Source organism: Anneissia japonica, unplaced genomic scaffold (genome assembly GCF_011630105.1).
Source record: "Anneissia japonica isolate Jap-2015-1 unplaced genomic scaffold, ASM1163010v1 scaffold287869_len1821871_cov162, whole genome shotgun sequence".
NCBI classification, from domain to species: Eukaryota; Metazoa; Echinodermata; class Crinoidea; order Comatulida; family Comatulidae; genus Anneissia; species Anneissia japonica.
Window position 1 is genome coordinate 1,743,387 of NW_022741034.1, and position 19,821 is coordinate 1,763,207.

Genomic DNA, 19,821 nt, shown 5'->3' on the forward strand with positions numbered 1-19,821 from the left:
AGTCTCTTTTGAGTGTGTGCAATAGCTGTCTCTTATACACATCTAGATGTGTATACACTCACTGCACACGATGGACATTGGCTGACGTGATCCTATGGAGAACGCAATGCCACGACGCATGCGCAACAGATTGTTTGTAATGACAATCCATTCGGACTGCAACCGACAATCAGCAGACAGTGTCTTCTCGTCTGGCACTTACAGAGAGCGGAGTTAATAAAAGCCTGGATTTAGTCTACAGGTGGTCAAATGTAACATGCATATTGGGCATGCACCAACACTGCAATTGATGTTACAACAGTAGCAGGATTTAGAAACAAATCAACTTGAAAATATGCTAATTTTCCAAATAAAAGTTATTATATATTCAATTATTATTTTTGTTATTACTGTAGTATTATTATACTATTTAAACAATTTTTTAAGTACTACAACTACAGTACAACTAGTATTATTGAATTTTTTTTAATTAGTTTTTGTTATTGTTGCTTTTATTATTGTTATTTTAATAATGCTATTGTTTGTTGGTACTTTCATTGTCATTATATCACTGATGATGTTGTTACCATTGTTATTGTAGCTATCTCTGGTACTTTTATAATTTGTTGCTAATATCCTTAATATTAAAATACTTCATTTATTACAATATAGTAAAAATATATTTTTAATTTAAATATTTGTGGACAGGTAATTTCAGGTGTATGGTTACATTTGATTTTAGTAATACAGTACACATGTTTGTTATATAGGTCATGCTTTTATGGATTGAACCATTCAACAATAGGGTACATTTCCCTGACATTATAGTAAAATGAGAAATGTCTGTCATAAAAAACAATGATTAAAGATAATTATTATGTTTTTTTATTGGCAAGAACTAATAATAATATTGATACTTCTTTTAAGTATTCTATTTCTTTATGGTAAATGCCAAACCAATAAAAATGTTTTTGTGATCTATTAATGTAGGTATTTTTGTATGTTTTTAACATTTATTTTTTATTCTCCCTTGATGATCAATCTTAAAAATCAGATCATTTGGGAGTATTTTTTTTTTGCCATTTGGTAAGGTATCATAGAGAAAAGTGCTCAGGATGTTTTGTTTTCAACAGCATAATTACTGCTTAAACAACATGCTTTAAGATGCTACCTCAGGTAAATTTTCAGTGAACGTGTCTGCACACTTTTGATTGTAAGCTGTGTTTATGTGGGCATCCCTCTGGCTCTTCATTAACTTAATTGATCCGTGAAGTATTGCTACCTGACAGCGATGTCTTCTCCGCATACATCAGAGAGCATTGTCTCACTTCAGCAGAACACATGATGTTGTCTACATTCATATTAGTCTGTGGTTCTTATTCTATATCAGTCTGGTTTCAGCTTATTGTTTGCAATAATAATTTTATCAGTTACTCTGGAAAATGTTCATGTGCATGTGTTAGTATGTGCATTCCTATTTGTGTAATAAAACAGTGCAGTTGTTGGTTCTAAGTGTAGTTAATGTTGGGCATGACATTACTTTTTTTTTCTGTAGAGTCGGACAATATTGCGTAACATCGCTCAAGGTTTTGGAAGAACGACGTGGTTTGTTTGATGTGAACCGGAAAGCGATGCCAACACCACTCTCAACATTTCATGGTTTACCTACGAGTTAATGTAATATTAGGTATTACATTTTAATATCATATTGTATGAATATGACCTGTAAAAAAACATGTAAAATATTTCATTATTTGTATTGGACTGAATCTTGTTTTATTGATACAGTTTTAATTGACAGTATACACATCCTATGTTCTACAGGTGGTAGTGTATATAAAAGGTCAACCACATGGTACTGTAGGCAAAGAAATGTATGGTATTGTTATATTTAAATGACTGAAGATCATCAGGTTCAGTAAATATTTGAGGTGGTAGTTGATTACACAGCACTGAGGTGCAAGGACAAAGGCAAAGGGACAAAAAATAGATTATAGCATTTTTGTTTTGTTTTTGATGCATGGAAGGGGTAGATGTGTGGACATGTAGAAAGGTGGAATTGTATTATGTAATGTGCTGCTAAAAGTATATATAATATTATAGTATAATGTATCTGTATTATTATTAATATTATATGCTACTTACAGATGTACTGTCTTTCATTAGCTAAAAAAATTTGAAAATTTAATTCCATATTTATTAATTTGTATAAAGTAATGTTTTACCTATAATAAAAAAAACTTAAAAATAAAAATTACAATGTCTAATTTTACATACAATGAAACTTCTGCTTCCCTGTAGTATTTCACATAGGACCTGAAATTTGCTGATAATTTAAGGATTTTTTTGAAAACATGGTTTAAAGAGGTTTGACCCTAACTCTTCATTTTTGTAGTAAAATGTTTGTAATTCAAGAATATTTATTTTTTAAAATCTGATTCTCTTTGGAAGTTAATAACTTGTTTGGCCCCTTTGGATGAGTTATTCAAAATTTTAATTGATTTCAGACGTCTTCTTTTAGATACTGTATCTTTAACCCACATATACATTATCCAACTAACCATGACCCAGATATTTATATATCAATTTTCAAGTGGTCTACTGATTAACAATCATTCATTTTGAATAAAGAACGAAGTATTTAATTACATTTCCACTTAGTCTCTTTTGAGTGTGTGCAATAGTTGTATTAATATTATATACTTAAGGCCAACTCAGACAGCTTCGTATGACGCAGCCCGGGGACAGTCTTAAGCCGTCGTGAGAAATATTAAACATGTTTAATATTCCAAGACGCGACTTCCCCCGACGCAAACCATCGCGTCTGCGTTTAACTCACGCAGACCCGACACAACAACAAATCGCGTTGAGCTGCGTCATACCATGGTCATACGACGCTGTTTGAGTTGGCTTTTAGACCTATTCATCTCTGGTTATTGTATCGATATACCTTTATTTTAATTACAGTTTGTATTTGTATATAATACTAGCATGTATGTATAAATACATACACATCATTAAAAAATTACTGTAAATCTGCAGATTCTGAGTTTGTCATTCCATGCCTTTTCATCTATTCCCAATGTTACTTCCTATAGTCAAAGATACATTATGGTTAACGCAGTGGCGCTGCAATCTACAGCTATAATATCAGCACTGTTTTGAGCGACAGGCTTGCCCAGTGTTACGTACGACAAGTCTTCTTAGATAAGGACTCTGTAGGCCCTGTGCACACATTTGGCTCATGTGCACTTTGAAGAAACCAGTACATCATGTAAGACAAGACAAGAGAATACTACAGTGTACTGGTCTCGACAGCCCCTGAGGTCGACCGACAAGAGTAGGTGATACTGGTTTACGGACACATAGCGCAGACATAAATTGACCCGTAGGGGTGAAGAAAGTCACTGTCCACATATCATGTACACTTAACATCATATTTGAAGTATACTGATGTGATACAAATTTACACTTATTATTATCATGAAAAAAGTAAGTAAAAACTAAAGACTATGCCTCTTTCATCAATTAATTATAATTTTCTACTTCGACTTGGCATTTGGAGAAATACAACAAATGAATTACCATGCATAAACGAAAATAGTTTTGACATTAATACTTTGCTCTGTATATTGAGTTGTTTATAGGTCTAAAATTACAAACATGTCCAACTCTTTATGCTGTTTATTCATTACAATAATTATTACTCCAGTTCAAATTATATTTTAATAAAATTCACTGAAAAAATGAAACTTTTACACCAACTAAAGTAGTATACTGATTTCGAAGAACATAATAGATTTTCCAAACATATGTTGTTTTGATTTGTTGCGAGCTGTGAAGTGCAGTGACCGACATTCTGAATTGTTTGTTTAATATCGGAGTTGAAATTCATTAATTTGTGTAAATACAATACTGGTTTACAGTCAATATTTAAAATGACTAAAATACAGCTGTTTCCCTTACATTACAGAAGAGAAGAGTACTATTCTCTACAAATCTATAATTCGACCTATAGGTCAATTACCGAAGAATTGTTTGCCAATATCGGGCCCAATGCCAACTCTTTTGTGGATTTTCTTAAAAATGGCCTCGAAGAACTTGTTGGGTAGAAAGAGGAAAGAAAGTATACTGTATCTGCGGAAGATCAGTATCTATTGCTTGTATATTTAATAGTCCCAACCATATTGAAAATGCCCATGTGCGCGGTTATTGTTACCTTGTATATTATGTAGATCATTTTCTGTAAGTAGCCTGTATGTTATTTGTAGACTAATGTTATATGCTGATTGCCATTGTGAAAATGAGAGTTGAATAATACATTATTGTATAAATGATTACTCTCTCGTTGAAGATAAGTTTAAAGTGCATTGATGGCCGTGACAACTTTCAGCAAACGAGCTCTAGGCCTATGCTGAATTGGACACTGATGAGTGTCTCCTGCTTGTGTATCTCAATTCCCAGCCCCTGAGTCTGGATTTATTGATCTGGGAATGACAATAAACAGTGACTTTGTTTCTCTAACGACTCCACTTGGGATGAAAGAGTTTTGCAGAAAAATAGTTTTAAGGCAAATTTACAATGTACTGATAAAGAAAATGCTTATCATCCTGCATCATTGATAAATCAAGAATGATTTGTCAACTAAAGTGTAAATATCAGTATCCCGAACAACCATTCATCCACATTATTTATGTGAACAAAGTTCCATAAAGTAGATCTAACTATGTATATAATCTTACATAGGCCTATGATATGAAATACACACGCACATAACTTAGCAGAACTCTGACGAGAATGAAGAAAACACTCATTATTAACTGTTCCCGAATCAGGGACCTTTTGCATACATGGCGAACATCGACTCCATCACTTGAATAGTTTCCGCCAATGGAAACAACGGGCCAATAAAAATGATTTTCATTATGCTCCACCCCCACAACGCAACTTCTTAAAATGAAGGAAGCTATGTAGGTCTATGAAACAGCCCTCACTAATCAAACAATACCATGTCATTCTCAACTATACCGTTATTTTCATCTTTATTCATTATTGTTCTACAATATTTTCTAGTCACGGTTCGGTTCCGAAACTCTTGTCATGCAGGTGTGCAATGACTGTATTTTTTAGAGACAATCCTGCTTCAAAAATCAATACCGTACATTTTCTTCCTCGCTTTTTTGCTTGATTATACTTCTTCGTAGACTATATGAGCAATTTGGTAGTGTGGCTGAAATTTGGTTTAAATACGTATATTGCTGAAGTAGCCAACAGACCCAATTATAAACTTTTAGGATTTATCTCATTTAATAGGCCTATATTAGATAATCATGTATTTTGAGGTTATATGCTGGCTGTAGTTCTCTAATGTTGTGTCACAGGAAAAGACTAAAAAGTGGTTACTCGTTTTATCTCATCTGTAACTTAATTAAGGATCCAGATCCTCGTCTTCAAACCTCTAACACTTCCCACTCCTCTATTCCAAAGGCAAACAGCAATTCTTCTTCAGATATTTAAAATAACACTGGCTACAGACAAGATATCTAAAAAAAAAAGTTATCAATAATGTTGTCAAAGACGAGTAGGACATTCGTATATATGAAGGTCATAAATTCTAGAACTAATTTGGAGGTAGTGAAATCATTTACTTGTGTTCATGAAGAATAGATTGCTATCAAAGTCTATAGGGCAGTCATAATGCTAAAATCCCCTTTAATACATTTAAAGCCATGCTGACCAACTACTCTATTTTTTCTTGGTTTTTTTTACGAAGGATTTATAAAACAAAATGCTGAGCCTCAATTGCGGAATTAAATGATGGAATGTACCCGTCAAGTCATGTCATCTTTAAATTCCGGACGTAATCAATTCCGTAACGAGTAAAAAGTCATAAAACGTATACTATGATTAACTTTCGTTGTTTTCTTTTGCTGTCATCACGACAGCTTCTATGATTAGCTCTTCCGTAGCTTTCTTCCGCTGTCGTAATTGTAGTCGTTCAGCTGAACGGAACTATGGTGACGGCACCAAAATTAGATTACCGGTATGTATTTTTGTATGTTATTAATTTTTGTTATGTTTCTGGCTGTCCGAGGAAGACAGAAGAAAGCTTTCAAATGCACCTATTTAGTTTATGACAATAAGATTTGACAATGATATTATTATTATATTGTGCTTCATCGTAGCTAGTCTAAACACGAACCGTTGCCTACAAATGCTCTCAACTAATGTTTTAATAAATGGTTTAATAATACCCCCGGTGTTTTGTGCTGTGGTCAGCGTGTCAGTCGATACGATTTCATGAGATCCGATAGAACTTTTTCAAGCGGCGATCCGCTCAACAGACTGCCACTGACGGTCAGGGGGACAGATGATGAGTCCGACAATCACCCACACAGACTGCGGACGAATTCAGTGCGCACAGAGCGGGCACCAGGCTTAAGTGCATGAAGAGGTCGAGGAATTCTTGAAAGGCGACTGTAGTCAAAATGTATACCTAGTGATTTCATGTTGTTGACTCCGTAGTCTATGTTTTCTTTTGCCTGGTTGGGTGGACATTAGATTAATGAGACAGTTGTCGTTCCCATGTTGGCAATTAATATTCTATAATTTTCTTCCCGATGACAATCGGCAGATTTACGGCCGCGAAAGAGGTTTAAAATCCGAAGAAGTTAACCCGACATATTGAGCCAATGTCCCTGCCTACATCTTTGCATAATATATGTATAGTTATTAAATAGACTGGTGAATGGGCCAATATATAGTCATCATGTGGTGCGTTGATATTTCATAATGTCCGGGAAAATGAAATAATCCGAGAACTATGGAGACGGGATCTGTTTCGATTCGGGGTAGGGGTGAAGGTTGGTGGGGAATTTGTTTTTTGATAACTTTTGACGTAGGTGTCTTTTGACGCGGTATTCTAGAACACGAAGCGGCAGCGGTATAGCTTTTGATAGCATTAGCATAATCTGTGAAGCATCTGAGTACCGAAGCACCAAACAACACTTCAGGAGCTGCTGACTACTAGAGGAATTTTTTTTGAAAATCCTTTAAGAATTGTTCTTGCGGTGCTGGGGTTCGTTAGCGCTTCAGCCACCGTACCTCCCGATTCGTGTAATGGTTTTAATTTTAGTTCAGTTTTAAGTTTAGAGTTACATTTAATCAATGCAAATTTATACGCCTATTATAAACAGACAATTAGCAAACAGGTAAATGTTTAGGCCTATTAATAGTTTTGCAACTTTCCATGTATTCACAAAACAAGATAATGGTTATAGGCATAATGACGATGATGAAGATAGAAATTATGCGTATGGTCTCATGACGAGAATGTTGATGGGAGGAAAAAATGATGACATTAAATCTTATTAGAAGGTTTTAATGGTTATGATGATTTTGTAATTGGTGGTTATGATTTTGATGAAAATTACGAAGAGGCTGGGAAAGATAGAAACGCGTAGAACATTAATGATGCAATAATAATAATAATAATAATAATAATAATAATAATAATCCGTTTTTATATAGCGCAAATTACAAGTCTCTAAGCGCTTTAGCTCTTCTTAATAAATAGGTGAGTTTCTGTCTCTTATACACATCTAGATGTGTATAAGAGACAGCATACCACCTGCATATAGTTGCCCAAGTGCAAAAAGGCTAGTAACTCGGTCATCCTGTTCCCGTTGGCCAGTGGATACCGTTAGTAGATCAGATTTCCCTTGACCTTTACCAATCTGTTTTACAGATGATACCAGTGTTACAGAAGCACCCAATTCTATAAAGACGTTTGTTGACGTAGGTGTCTTTTGACATGATATAGGCCTAGTATGATGAAGATGGCGAAAAAATGATGTTGATGGCGGTGGCAGGCCTCATTTTGCCTAATACAGTAATGATCGTGAAAATGATGATGTGAACGGGAAGGAATATGATTATCGTATGAAGCAAATGGTATGATAATGGCGATAATGTTAGCGATGATGAGCACGACGATTATATTTGAAATTCGTTTCGTTAAGGCGGTTAATCTAACATTCTATATCTAATCATCCTATGTATATATCAATCCACGGTTTACATCCTTGATGCATTGTTTAACACTGGCATATGAAAGCGAGTGTGTACGGTTGCCGACTAGACCATTCATTTACATCCACTTACCAATTTTGCCAATTTGCAATGTTTATTCCGTTATGACAGAACTAATTTACGTGTGTTAAATCAATTAAGCAGCTAGTTTCATAGCCATCAAAACAACCCGTTTGGTCACCGAACGTTCGTTTGCCTTTCTTGTAATATATTCGTTTAAGATTCTTCTTGTTGAGTACCATGCACGTAACCACTTTGAGGAGAGGTCATTTTAGTATTAAAATATTAGGTTAACACAATTGCGTTGTATCGTCAAGCGTTTCAAACTAGTTACTGTTTGTTTATATTTTTACAAGGTAGCATGTAATGCATGGAACTCTTTCTTTTTTATACGAGGTCTGCTTGGTAAAACTGGAAACAATATTTCTTCGATGACGCATTTGAGAATTGATGAATGATTTATTAATTTGTTTTGCAATTGTTTAATACTTTAAAAATGTAGTTGCATGCAATGTGCTATTTTGATGATGAAAGTGATGATAATAATTTTAATGATAATAATGATGATGATGATGATAATATTCATCGTCATCATCATCATCATAATCAATTAACAATAAATAAGATAAGTAACCATCAGTCGATTATAAAAATAACAAAATCAATAAGTAAAATCAAGCTCGAATTGTGTTGTATTTTTACATAATGCAAACTATTTATGAAATAATATATATAATATTTGTTTTTACATGAAACATACTGTGATTCAATTAGGCATATGATAGGTTTTAAAAAATAGGCCTATATGACTTAGCTATCGACAGAGCCTGTATACATGAATCATATAAGATTCTGTAATATTAGGCTGTTTTTGTTGATTGATTAATAAATTGGGCCTATTTGCTAAATAGGCCTATTCACGCCTTATAATACGTATGGTAAATGATAAAAATGGTTCAACAACCGAAAGCAGTACAAACAAATAGAATTTAACCAGCCAACGTCATACTCATAAAATACTGTCTTTCCATGCATAATCTTCATCCGGCATTGTTATATTACGTATTTGTCTTCACGGCGTATCTGCAATCCCCATAAGATTTTACGTATGCCTCGTTAGTTCCAATGATTCCGTAGAATTCCTATTAATATCACTATTAATAATTAATGATTCATACAATGGTTGGCTTTCTGTAATTATTGACTTTAATGCGTTTGTTAAATAATAACAATATTTGTATACAAATGAGCAGTTTAAGATGTGGGTGTGGCTTTAGCCAGGAATTATGTTGATTGACAGTTTATTCTAATTGATTTCGCTTCGCGCTACAAGTAAGTCAGCCAATACTAGGCGATCTATGCAATATATCGCGTTCTTCGATCAGATTTTAAAGCTGATTCGTCCGGCAGTGCGTCTATAAAAATGGTTTGATGATAAGCAGCTACAGATCTGAGTAACTATTGCGCAGACTATCTTCTTAACATCGGCCGCCGTTCAACTGTGCAAATTATTTGCTTAAAATCAACTGCTGATTTTTCGCCATGAATGATTTGATCTCCGGATAAGCGTTAGACGCATTTATAATCTTGTGATATTGTTCTCTCAACGCATTTGTTTATTGTGTTTTCAGCAGCCTGCGTTGCAAGATGAGCTCACCGTCGTCGCCAGACGACTCTCCCTCACGGGACAGCGATATCGAGGTCCCACCAGACAACTGTTTCCGACTCGTTGTTCTCGGATCGCCGAAAGTCGGCAAAACAGCAATAGTCAGTCGATTTCTGACCGGACATTTTGACGATCAGTACACACCTACTATTGAAGATTTTCATCGGAAAATCTATAAGATCAAAGGACAGGTGTATCGACTCGACATCATAGACACATCTGGCAATAACCCATTCCCCGCAATGTGCAAGTTGTCTATCCTTACAGGTAAGAAGACAATGCTAATAATGCGTGAGTTTCGTAAGTATATTTAAAGGCTATTGAATATTAGGCAAATATATAGGCCTACGTAAATGCAATTGAAATACAATATTTTGATCAAGCTTACATCGTAAGTGAGCGGTGTAATAACTGGAACATCATAGTACTGAACATCGTTTTTTCATAGATGTGCTTTTGTTTCACGGGGCAAATTCTATACCAATTTGTACCGTACGTTAAGAAATATACGCACCTTAAACATCGATTTCATAAGTAGGTTTACGACCATATCAACATCAATAATCGTCATCATCATCCTCAGTCAGCATCATCATCGTCGTCTTCGTTTGTTCGTCATCGTCATCATTTTCGTCATGGATTAATGGTAGTTATTGTCGTCGTTGTCATCGTCATCATCGTCATCATCATTATCATCACAACATTCACAATACCAATATCAAATAAACGTGTTCATTAATACAATTGCACGTTGGAATTACGATCGCCTTAGGAACTGATCTTCGTGTTAAGCATAGCCAACTAACGTTATTAGACTACAACTATTGATCTGAGCTGTTGCCACAGCCGTACACTAATTGATATCTCCGGATGAAACTGTCCATTACAGTACCTTGCACTAAACGGGAATAATCAATTAACTAATTTCATGCGCTCTTTCAAACTCTACTCCAACAAGAAAAATGATACATTGTATTGTTCTAACGATTAGCATTTGAAGAGACTGTGAAGCCTACACGTGACCCGTCTACCTGGAGATGCATGGTGGTCGTGTCATCCAGGCCTACGATTATCAAATCGATTATAATAGGTTTGGTTTCATAGGGGTATCTGCTTCATTAGTTTAACTGCCTGTCTACAGCTCACGTTTGTGCTTGAGATTATACTCTATTCAGAGTGAATTTTATTAATGTAGGCCTAAGCGATCATTGTAGGCACTATTTTAGAGTGAAAAGAGAACACTGACGGATTCAGGATTTCGAAATATAGGGGGGCCCAGAGACGAACTTTCCCAAATGTGTGTCTATACCATATCAGCCCCGCCATGGTTGGTCACATTGTGATTATGGCACCTTTAATAGATAGCCTGAAATGCCCTTTTTCTTCTCAATAAAAAAAAAGGAATTAAACCCCTTGAGTCCACCACTGGTGAATAGCTAGGACTGTCGGCCTATTTATATTCATGCGTCTGTGACTAGTGAGAAAAAGCTTTTCTAATTCTAAATTGTAATTGAATCTGAATCTGCATGATAGAAAACTAATAACTAACTTAAATCAGAGATAAGTAATTATAGAAAGTAAACAATTCATATTGACCTATGTATATTCTTCAACATTATTAGCTCAACACAACTAATATATGTTTAATTAAGAGGGGTAATCGATTATAATAGGTTTGGTTTCATAGGGGTATCTGCTTCATTAGTTTAACTGCCTGTCTACAGCTCACGTTTGTGCTTGAGATTATACTCTATTCAGAGTGAATTTTATTAATGTAGGCCTAAGCGATCATTGTAGGCACTATTTTAGAGTGAAAAGAGAACACTGACGGATTCAGGATTTCGAAATATAGGGGGGCCCAGAGACGAACTTTCCCAAATGTGTGTCTATACCATATCAGCCCCGCCATGGTTGGTCACATTGTGATTATGGCACCTTTAATAGATAGCCTGAAATGCCCTTTTTCTTCTCAATAAAAAAAAAGGAATTAAACCCCTTGAGTCCACCACTGGTGAATAGCTAGGACTGTCGGCCTATTTATATTCATGCGTCTGTGACTAGTGAGAAAAAGCTTTTCTAATTCTAAATTGTAATTGAATCTGAATCTGCATGATAGAAAACTAATAACTAACTTAAATCAGAGATAAGTAATTATAGAAAGTAAACAATTCATATTGACCTATGTATATTCTTCAACATTATTAGCTCAACACAACTAATATATGTTTAATTAAGAGGGGTTTATGTTATTGAGTATTTTCTTGAAAAATGTAATATGCACTGATCGATATGAAAGTTTCGATTAGCGACTACAGCTTGACCCTAGGACGGGTTCAGTCATCCGTGACCGTCCTCCGTTCACACAGTAGAATTTACATGAGACATGGAGCATCCATGCATGGAGGAATGAGTTTTCCTCCATGCTTGAGAGGAGGGCAGAAACTCAGTCTTCGCATGCGCAGATAACTCTGCATGACGTCATTATGTCCTAGGTTTTACCGTTGTCTAAAGTCAAAATCTCTATAATGACTGACTTATGGTAGGGAACCTCAATGTTTATAACAGTAAGTGTTCGGGATAATTTTTTTGGTACGCGAAATCGTTAGTTGTGATCTTTGTGAGTTGACAAAACTAACAGAAACTTGGAAACTTAATCTGGACCTTACGCGTCTGAAAAATTTACTTCAATAAAAAAAAAAAAGTGTTTTTTCGCGCGAATCAAAACCGTCTGTTCGCTTCCTGAACTCTGATTGGCTGCGCATTTTTCTCGCTTCGCAAAAAAGTATAAACAGTTCGATTTACCGATTTCGTTGATGAAGCGAAAACTCCTATAGAAATGTGAATGCGCATGAACGACGCTGTCGATTCACGCGAATAAATTCGCCTAGTGGAAAACCGGCTTAATAATGCCACCGAGTGCAAATAGTCGCTTAAACAATACAGATTGTAGGCCTACCTATATTAAACTCCATTAAAATAGTGCAAGGTCTCTGCATGTGTTTAGTGCTGTCCAAGATTCATAAGGCAAATACGGTAGTTTGCACGCATACCCAGGTATTTAAGTTTCATTTCAACGAGCTTGAGAATAATGGACTAACAAATATACCATACGCGAGAGTGAGTGAATGAATGTGGGAGTTTGGAGTGAAAAAGGATAAGGGAGGTTTTTGCTTTTTGCAATGGCAGATTAGCATTATAGCATAATAAAGCTTAATTATATTGTATGTCATCAGTGTTTTAAACACTTTTTTACAACAATAATCCAACTGAAATTTGTTTATTTATTCTAGTTTCATTTGGTCCTTTCGAACTGCTTTACTTTCTCAAGCCTTCTCCAGATATGCGACATGCCTAAACGGGCCTAAATATGATCATGATGACATCACATTATGTCCATAGCAGTACACATCATGACTATATATGGGCATGCAACATTTTTTGTCAAAACATGTGACATGCCCAAATATGGTCATGGTGACATCACATTGTGACCATATTTGGGTACATGATGACTATATATGGGCATACAACACTTTTTTTGTCAAAGAAAATTTGATAGTGTGGACAGAGCTTAACTATAAGCCACACTCGTTTTCAAAATGTTTGAATGAATAGCTATAATATTACAAAGCTTTACGTAAATAGAACCACATAATAAATCTACGTTCTAGCTTAACGAATATACTTTTCAGAGTTATATTCTAAAAACCCATCAGAAATTCAATTTCATCTCATACGTGGTTACAAGATTTGTGTGATTTGAGATTTTCGCATTCGTTGATCAGTCTTGAAATTGAGATGGCTACAGAGTATAGTAAAAATAATAGGCCTAATGTGTATACCTTAATATGAAACGACAGTCCTGAAGGTGAACTTGCATTCATTTCAATGAAGCATTGGTATGACGATTGGCATTTAATCTCTTACCACTATCACGAAGTGAAGTTCAAACTTCTCATTTAATCTTTCTATTATGACGTTGAATTTCTAATTTTGAAGGATTATATACAGTAAGTTATAGTAACTTCAAATGGGAAACAGATCTAGAAAAAAAAAAAAAAAAAAAAAAAAAAAAAACTGTAACTATTGAATCAGTTCAAAAACGTACTTTGTAAAATCATTTTAGAAGATTTTACAAACTATGAGGATGCTCTTATTCCATGTGAATAAGAAGCATTGAGTATTCGCAGGTATTAATTGTGTGTTAAGTTTGCTACAAATTGCTCCAAAGATATTCGTTATGACCACTGGTTTAATCGTAATATTTCGACACACATAGTATGAGTTTAAGAAACCGCAGAAAATTTCAACTAGTTCTAAAGCCTCTAGATACCAAAATAGTCCCACCCCTTTTTTCACAAATATCCTTAATAATGAAAACTAACCTTTTTTCAGAGTTCCATCATAACTGTTTTTTAAGATGATTGCTCCCCATTCACCCTTCTTCCACACCGATTCTGTTTATTTTTAATGTCTTTTATTGACTTTTTCATGTTCGATGTATTTGTTTACGTTTGATGGTTTTAATGTTTGATGTCTTTTTTTTTCGATTTTTAGGTGCTTGCGATTTTTGGTGTTTCCCTTGATTAACAGTAGGTCTATTTGCCTCTCTTTTCACATGCCATTATTCAACAGTAACTGTCCGCTTCATAAACTGTAAAGAGTGTATAGGCTATATTTAATATAATTACGCTTATTTAAACGGCTGTGAGCATTGTAAAAAAAAATGGTCCCCAAAAACCATCTTGGCTTCGAAACCTACCGGTACTGGTCTGAAAAACCTTAATAACATAGATCATCAAAGTCTCCATCTCATAAGGTCAATACCATTCCATATTTCAGATTAATTGTGGAAGAAATAATAACTTTTACCGTCGTTTTTCACTAGATTATTAGTTGTTCCAGTCCACATAATAATGTTTACGTACGTACTTCTGCATGTCCTGGGTATGACGTTAACATGCATCCACTCGAATCGCCGGCGACTAACTGGTAGCCCCATCTACGGCCTTAGCGGCTTTTGGATGAAAGGGTGAATAGTAACCTAACATCAATAAAACAAATAGCTAAACACAGGACGGACGAGCTCCTCGGAGCCAACGGCCAAACCGTGCTTAGTTTAAGGAATAGGATTAATTTATTTAAGTATTACTTTCTTGGTACGTTTTTCATGTTTATGTTAAGCGCATAGAAGTATACACAATATGCGCTCTATAAGTCGACCATTTTTATTATTATTCCCCAGCCGTGTCGCAATCAATTGTTTTGCGGTTTTATATGAAAAGTATGTTGTTTTGTATGAAACGCCAAAATAGCAACTTTCAAACAGTCGATTTCCAAACAAACTCGGTTTCAGGTATAGTCCTTTAACAAACACAGTCAAGATAACATGCAACGTATCTTGATTTTTATCTAAGCTAATTGCGACTTTCACAAACTAAAAGGTAAGCGAGTAAGGCGAGCACACACTCTAGTTATTGATAAATTCATTATATCGTATTATCATCATTGGCATTATTTTATCGTTTTGTTGTCATTAACGTCAATGTTATTGCAGCAACAGACTATTATTATCATTACCATTGTTATCATTATCACTGTTATTATTAGTGCTACTTTTATTATGTTCCTATTGTTTTTGCTAATGTTATTGTTATATCCATTATTATTATCTACTTATCTATTATCCATTCATTCATTCATTCATCCATCCATCCATCCATCCACCCTTCACCCACCCATATATTAATACATTTATTCATTTATTTATTTACCTACTTACTTATTTACTTACGTACTTCTATCTATCAATCGATTCTGTTACACTTATTAATTAATTAATTTATTTATTAATTAATTTATCTATTTATTTATTTATATCAATCCATTATGCTACTTCTTTAAATTTTAGAATCGATCTACGGTCTACCAGCATTTTTAAATCGATCCAACAAGCACAAATCTACATTTCAAATGAGCATAAAAGAGGAACGTTCTTTGATCAATTACCGATTGAATCCTAGAGATGGAGATCTGTTAGTTGTTATTTGAATATCTATTGGCAGACTTAATCAGAAACCGCCATTAGTTGTGGATCCCAAACGAAACTAATCTGAAATGTCAACCAACATCTCTCCAAATTAACCATTACCGTTTTTATGGGTTAATAAATGACATTATTTTAGAAACTTATTACAATAGTAATTAGTTGTGGCATTATATTTCAGACTAGTATTTAGTTTCAGCATTGAAAACTTATTCCATTCAATTATATCTTATATGAATTTTAATGACATAATGATAACAATAACATTTAAATAATAATGATGATATTATTGGTAATGATAATGATAGTCATAGTGATAGTCTACTGTAATAATAATAGTGATAGTAATAGTAATGATATTGGTAATAAGGTACAGTAATAGTAATGGCAATAGCAATAGTCATATAGTGACAGTGACACTGATATTGCAGTAATACTAACAGTGACAACAGCTGTGCTATAAACAGTAATGATAATACTAAAATATATTATTGATAATATTAATGATATAATAATATTAATCACGTAAATGTGATAATAATATTTTAATATCATATTTTAATAATAATAATAATAATAATAATAATAATAATAATAATAATAGTAATAATATTAAAAATAATAATCAAATGTTATAATCGTAATTATATTATTAGTAAAATATTGTAGATAATAATGCTGTAATTTCGCAGTAGCTATGTCGGGGTTTTACATTGCGAACATATCGTGCCGCTCATAAAACACGCTTTCTCCATGTATTTCCGATAAGTGTGGTTACTTCAGATTTCATTAATATCACTCCGTGACTAGAGAATCGAATTTCATATACACGTTTATTCAATTGAACAATACATAAATATTCAACACAACACTACAAACAGAGCTCTAACCAGAGACAGTCTTGGTAAACAAACATATTACACATCTTTCGTTCGCAGTCCTAATGTTAATAGTTTTACATACTGTTGACGAATAACATGCATGGTGTGCTTGTCAGTGTAATTCAATCACTACCGCGGCTTGCTGAATTCAGTTAATGGAGTGTGTTTCGATGCGCGTGCTCATTCGTCATATATCAGTTTATTTTAATTTTTTTTGGTAAAACTAGATCAATCGCTTAAATTTCCCTATAGCCAGTACATATCTATAAAGATAATCACGTGATTGCAAGAGAAAGGCAGGTTCCATGGCATTCAATCCGAGGGTCGTGAGTTATAATAAAATCTTAGAAAATTCCAAGTTGTCTCGTTCTTTTTCTAAGCCTTAGTAATGGCATTTTCGTGATCAATTCATCTAGTATGAATTATTGAGAGTGGGTCTCTAATGAACTCATTCCTAGTGAGCTAATTACATAAATTAAATTGTACAAATAGGCCTCCCTACGTAGTATATAATTAATATTTATTAGGCCTATTAATATTATGAATATTATTACTATAGGTAAACAACTATGCGTGTTTAAATTATTTCGACTGCTGCAGTTTCATGCTATATGCAATCTTCAGGTCTGAGTGTATGAGCTGTAGGAATAGTACTAATAAAGGTGGTGTGTAATTTGCAGGTGAATGAAAGTTGGTTTGATTAGGAACAGGTATATTATAAGTATTGGGCGTGAAAGTTGTAGAAATGTGGGCGTGGAAATTAGCAGTTCTTGTGTAGGTACCGTAGTTGTTGCGTAGACGATTGGCAGAAATAAACTCGGACCTTCTAAAGACTGAATAGTAATTTTGTGCATCTTCCATTGCAGACCTCTTCAGACCATACTCAGAAAACATCCATATTGGTTGCGCACCTTCTACTGACCGACTTTATCAGATACTTTTTAAAACATTGGTCAGAAAATTTTTCAAGTTTGACCTACAACAGCGTTTAATATGCGCACTTTTGTTTTGTTATTGTTTTTACAACACACATATAAAGTATAAATTAACAGTAAACATTACAATTAAAATTACATTTTACTAAACAAAATCAGAGAGGAAAAGTGTGCGGTAGGAGGTCAAAAGTAAGTTTTTAAAACAGACTTTAGGACATGATCACCAGTTAAAAAAAACAATAATACTAATAAGAATAATAATAATAATAATAATAATAATAATGATAAAAATTTGCGCACCTTCTACTGACCGACTTTATCAGATACTTTTTAAAACATTGGTCAGAAAATTTTTCAAGTTTGACCTACAACAGCGTTTAATATGCGCACTTTTGTTTTGTTATTGTTTTTACAACACACATATAAAGTATAAATTAACAGTAAACATTACAATTAAAATTACATTTTACTAAACAAAATCAGAGAGAAAAAGTGTGCGGTAGGAGGTCAAAAGTAAGTTTTTAAAACAGACTTTAGGACATGATCACCAGTTTAAAAAATCAATAATACTAATAATAATAATAATAATAATAATGATAATGATAATGATGATGATGATGATATCACAAATTATAATGACAAAATAAATTATAAACAAATAAATATCTGTATAAAATGTACATATATATATATATATATATATATATATATATATATTTATATACTTTAAAAAGGAAAATTAAGTAAAATATGAATAAGACAAATTATAAGGTAGATGGTAGTCTGGATTGGAAAAAATATATAAATATAAGTGCAGTAATGCATCTAATAAAGTAAATGTAACTTATAAACGACATGTTGTTTATAAGTTACATATAAATATAAGTAGGCCAATAATTAGCTGAATTGATTGCGTAATAATATATAAACTGAAATAGTTGCATAAAAATATGATAGTCATAATAACAATAAGTGAATAATAAAATAATTCTGATGGCATTTTGCGTCAGAAGAAGTAATACGAAATGATACCTGTCTCACCCGACGCGCTACACGTACCGAATAATGCCCAGCACACCTTCAAACACCTGTGAGGAAAAAAACAAAACACTCGCCGTAGGTTCGATTCCCACCCGAATCAATTGCGGAATGTTTCCGCAAGTACCCGGGAAACCTCTGAGCACCCAGCACTTTCCGCAGATATCGAATCATATTAAGAACTTTTTCAGAATATTTCTCTTGGTAAGCATAACCCTAATGCATGCGAACGTTATAGAGCCTACCCCAATGGAATCCAGAAGTTAAGAATCTTACTAAGAAGTCTCAGTACTTAAAAGGTTAAAATACATTGCATTTGCCGTCGTCCTGAGGACACTTTCATAACATGTTCAGGCAGGAGACTAGTTACTCAGAAAATTTTCTAGCACCTTGGTGAAATTATGTTAATAACTCTAGAACACTCTCCTAAACAATAATTAACGCTTTAGGCATCGGCTGAGAGTGCTAAACCATTGTTTATCCCTAAATTGTATTTCATCTTTTAGAATCTGCAACATATCTCAATGGGCATATTAAAAAAACATCTTTCTTCGAATCAAGAAAAAAAAATCAAAATGTTTTCTACTGCCGATGTACATTAAAATTAACAATTAGAGTTGGTGTTGCGTTGCGGATGTTATAGGATCTTAGGAAGACCAATCGAGCTACATAATTTTGCTGTCAATTGAAAAGACAGTACTAAATTAGATTATTCTGAGAGACAAAGCCATTTATTAGGAATCTTGTATCCTGTTCAGAGTCTAAGCTATAAGTCTTGATTTGGAGCCATTGACCTGTCAATCATCTGCTATATACTGTATTCAGAATTAATCTTATAATTAAATGATTCTGCCAAACGTCTGCCATTATGAGTAATATATTACGTAAAAATGATAACCAATACTTCGGTAAACACCGCGTAATATTTTTCGATTTCGAGAGATCTTGGTGCGTACGCACCCGTCCCCTGGATACGGCCTGTGGTGACGTTGGAAGAGAACGACAATATGCTAGGGTGTTACAATGTGTCTAACCATGGAGGAATGTTCTAACCCAGCTTCTAACATTTCGGAACTTCAGCACTTCGACACTGTTCCATTCCCGGTTGTTTTATATTACGTTTATATATTACATTTATAATAACAAAAGTTTTACCAGCACTTATAGGAGCCCACTATATATATA

General features: G+C 34.0%; 2 protein-coding genes across 4 annotated transcripts in view; both read left to right on the forward strand.

Annotated features, from left to right (window-relative positions):
* The window catches only part of LOC117118516, a 52,022-nt gene extending 49,390 nt beyond the window's left edge, over positions 1-2,632 (forward strand). For all 3 annotated transcript variants that reach the window (XM_033263140.1, XM_033263138.1, XM_033263139.1), the window contains one exon: positions 1,535-2,632. In XM_033263140.1, the coding sequence (XP_033119031.1) occupies positions 1,535-1,594 (60 nt within the window). In that variant the 3' untranslated portion in view covers positions 1,595-2,632. The remainder of the gene's footprint in view (positions 1-1,534) is intronic.
* Positions 2,633-9,458: 6,826 nt separating this feature from the next.
* LOC117118541 (dexamethasone-induced Ras-related protein 1-like) overlaps positions 9,459-19,821 on the forward strand; it is a 24,516-nt gene continuing 14,153 nt past the window's right edge. The window contains exon 1 of the mRNA XM_033263160.1: positions 9,459-10,003. Within this exon, the coding sequence (XP_033119051.1) occupies positions 9,718-10,003 (286 nt within the window). The 5' untranslated portion in view covers positions 9,459-9,717. The remainder of the gene's footprint in view (positions 10,004-19,821) is intronic.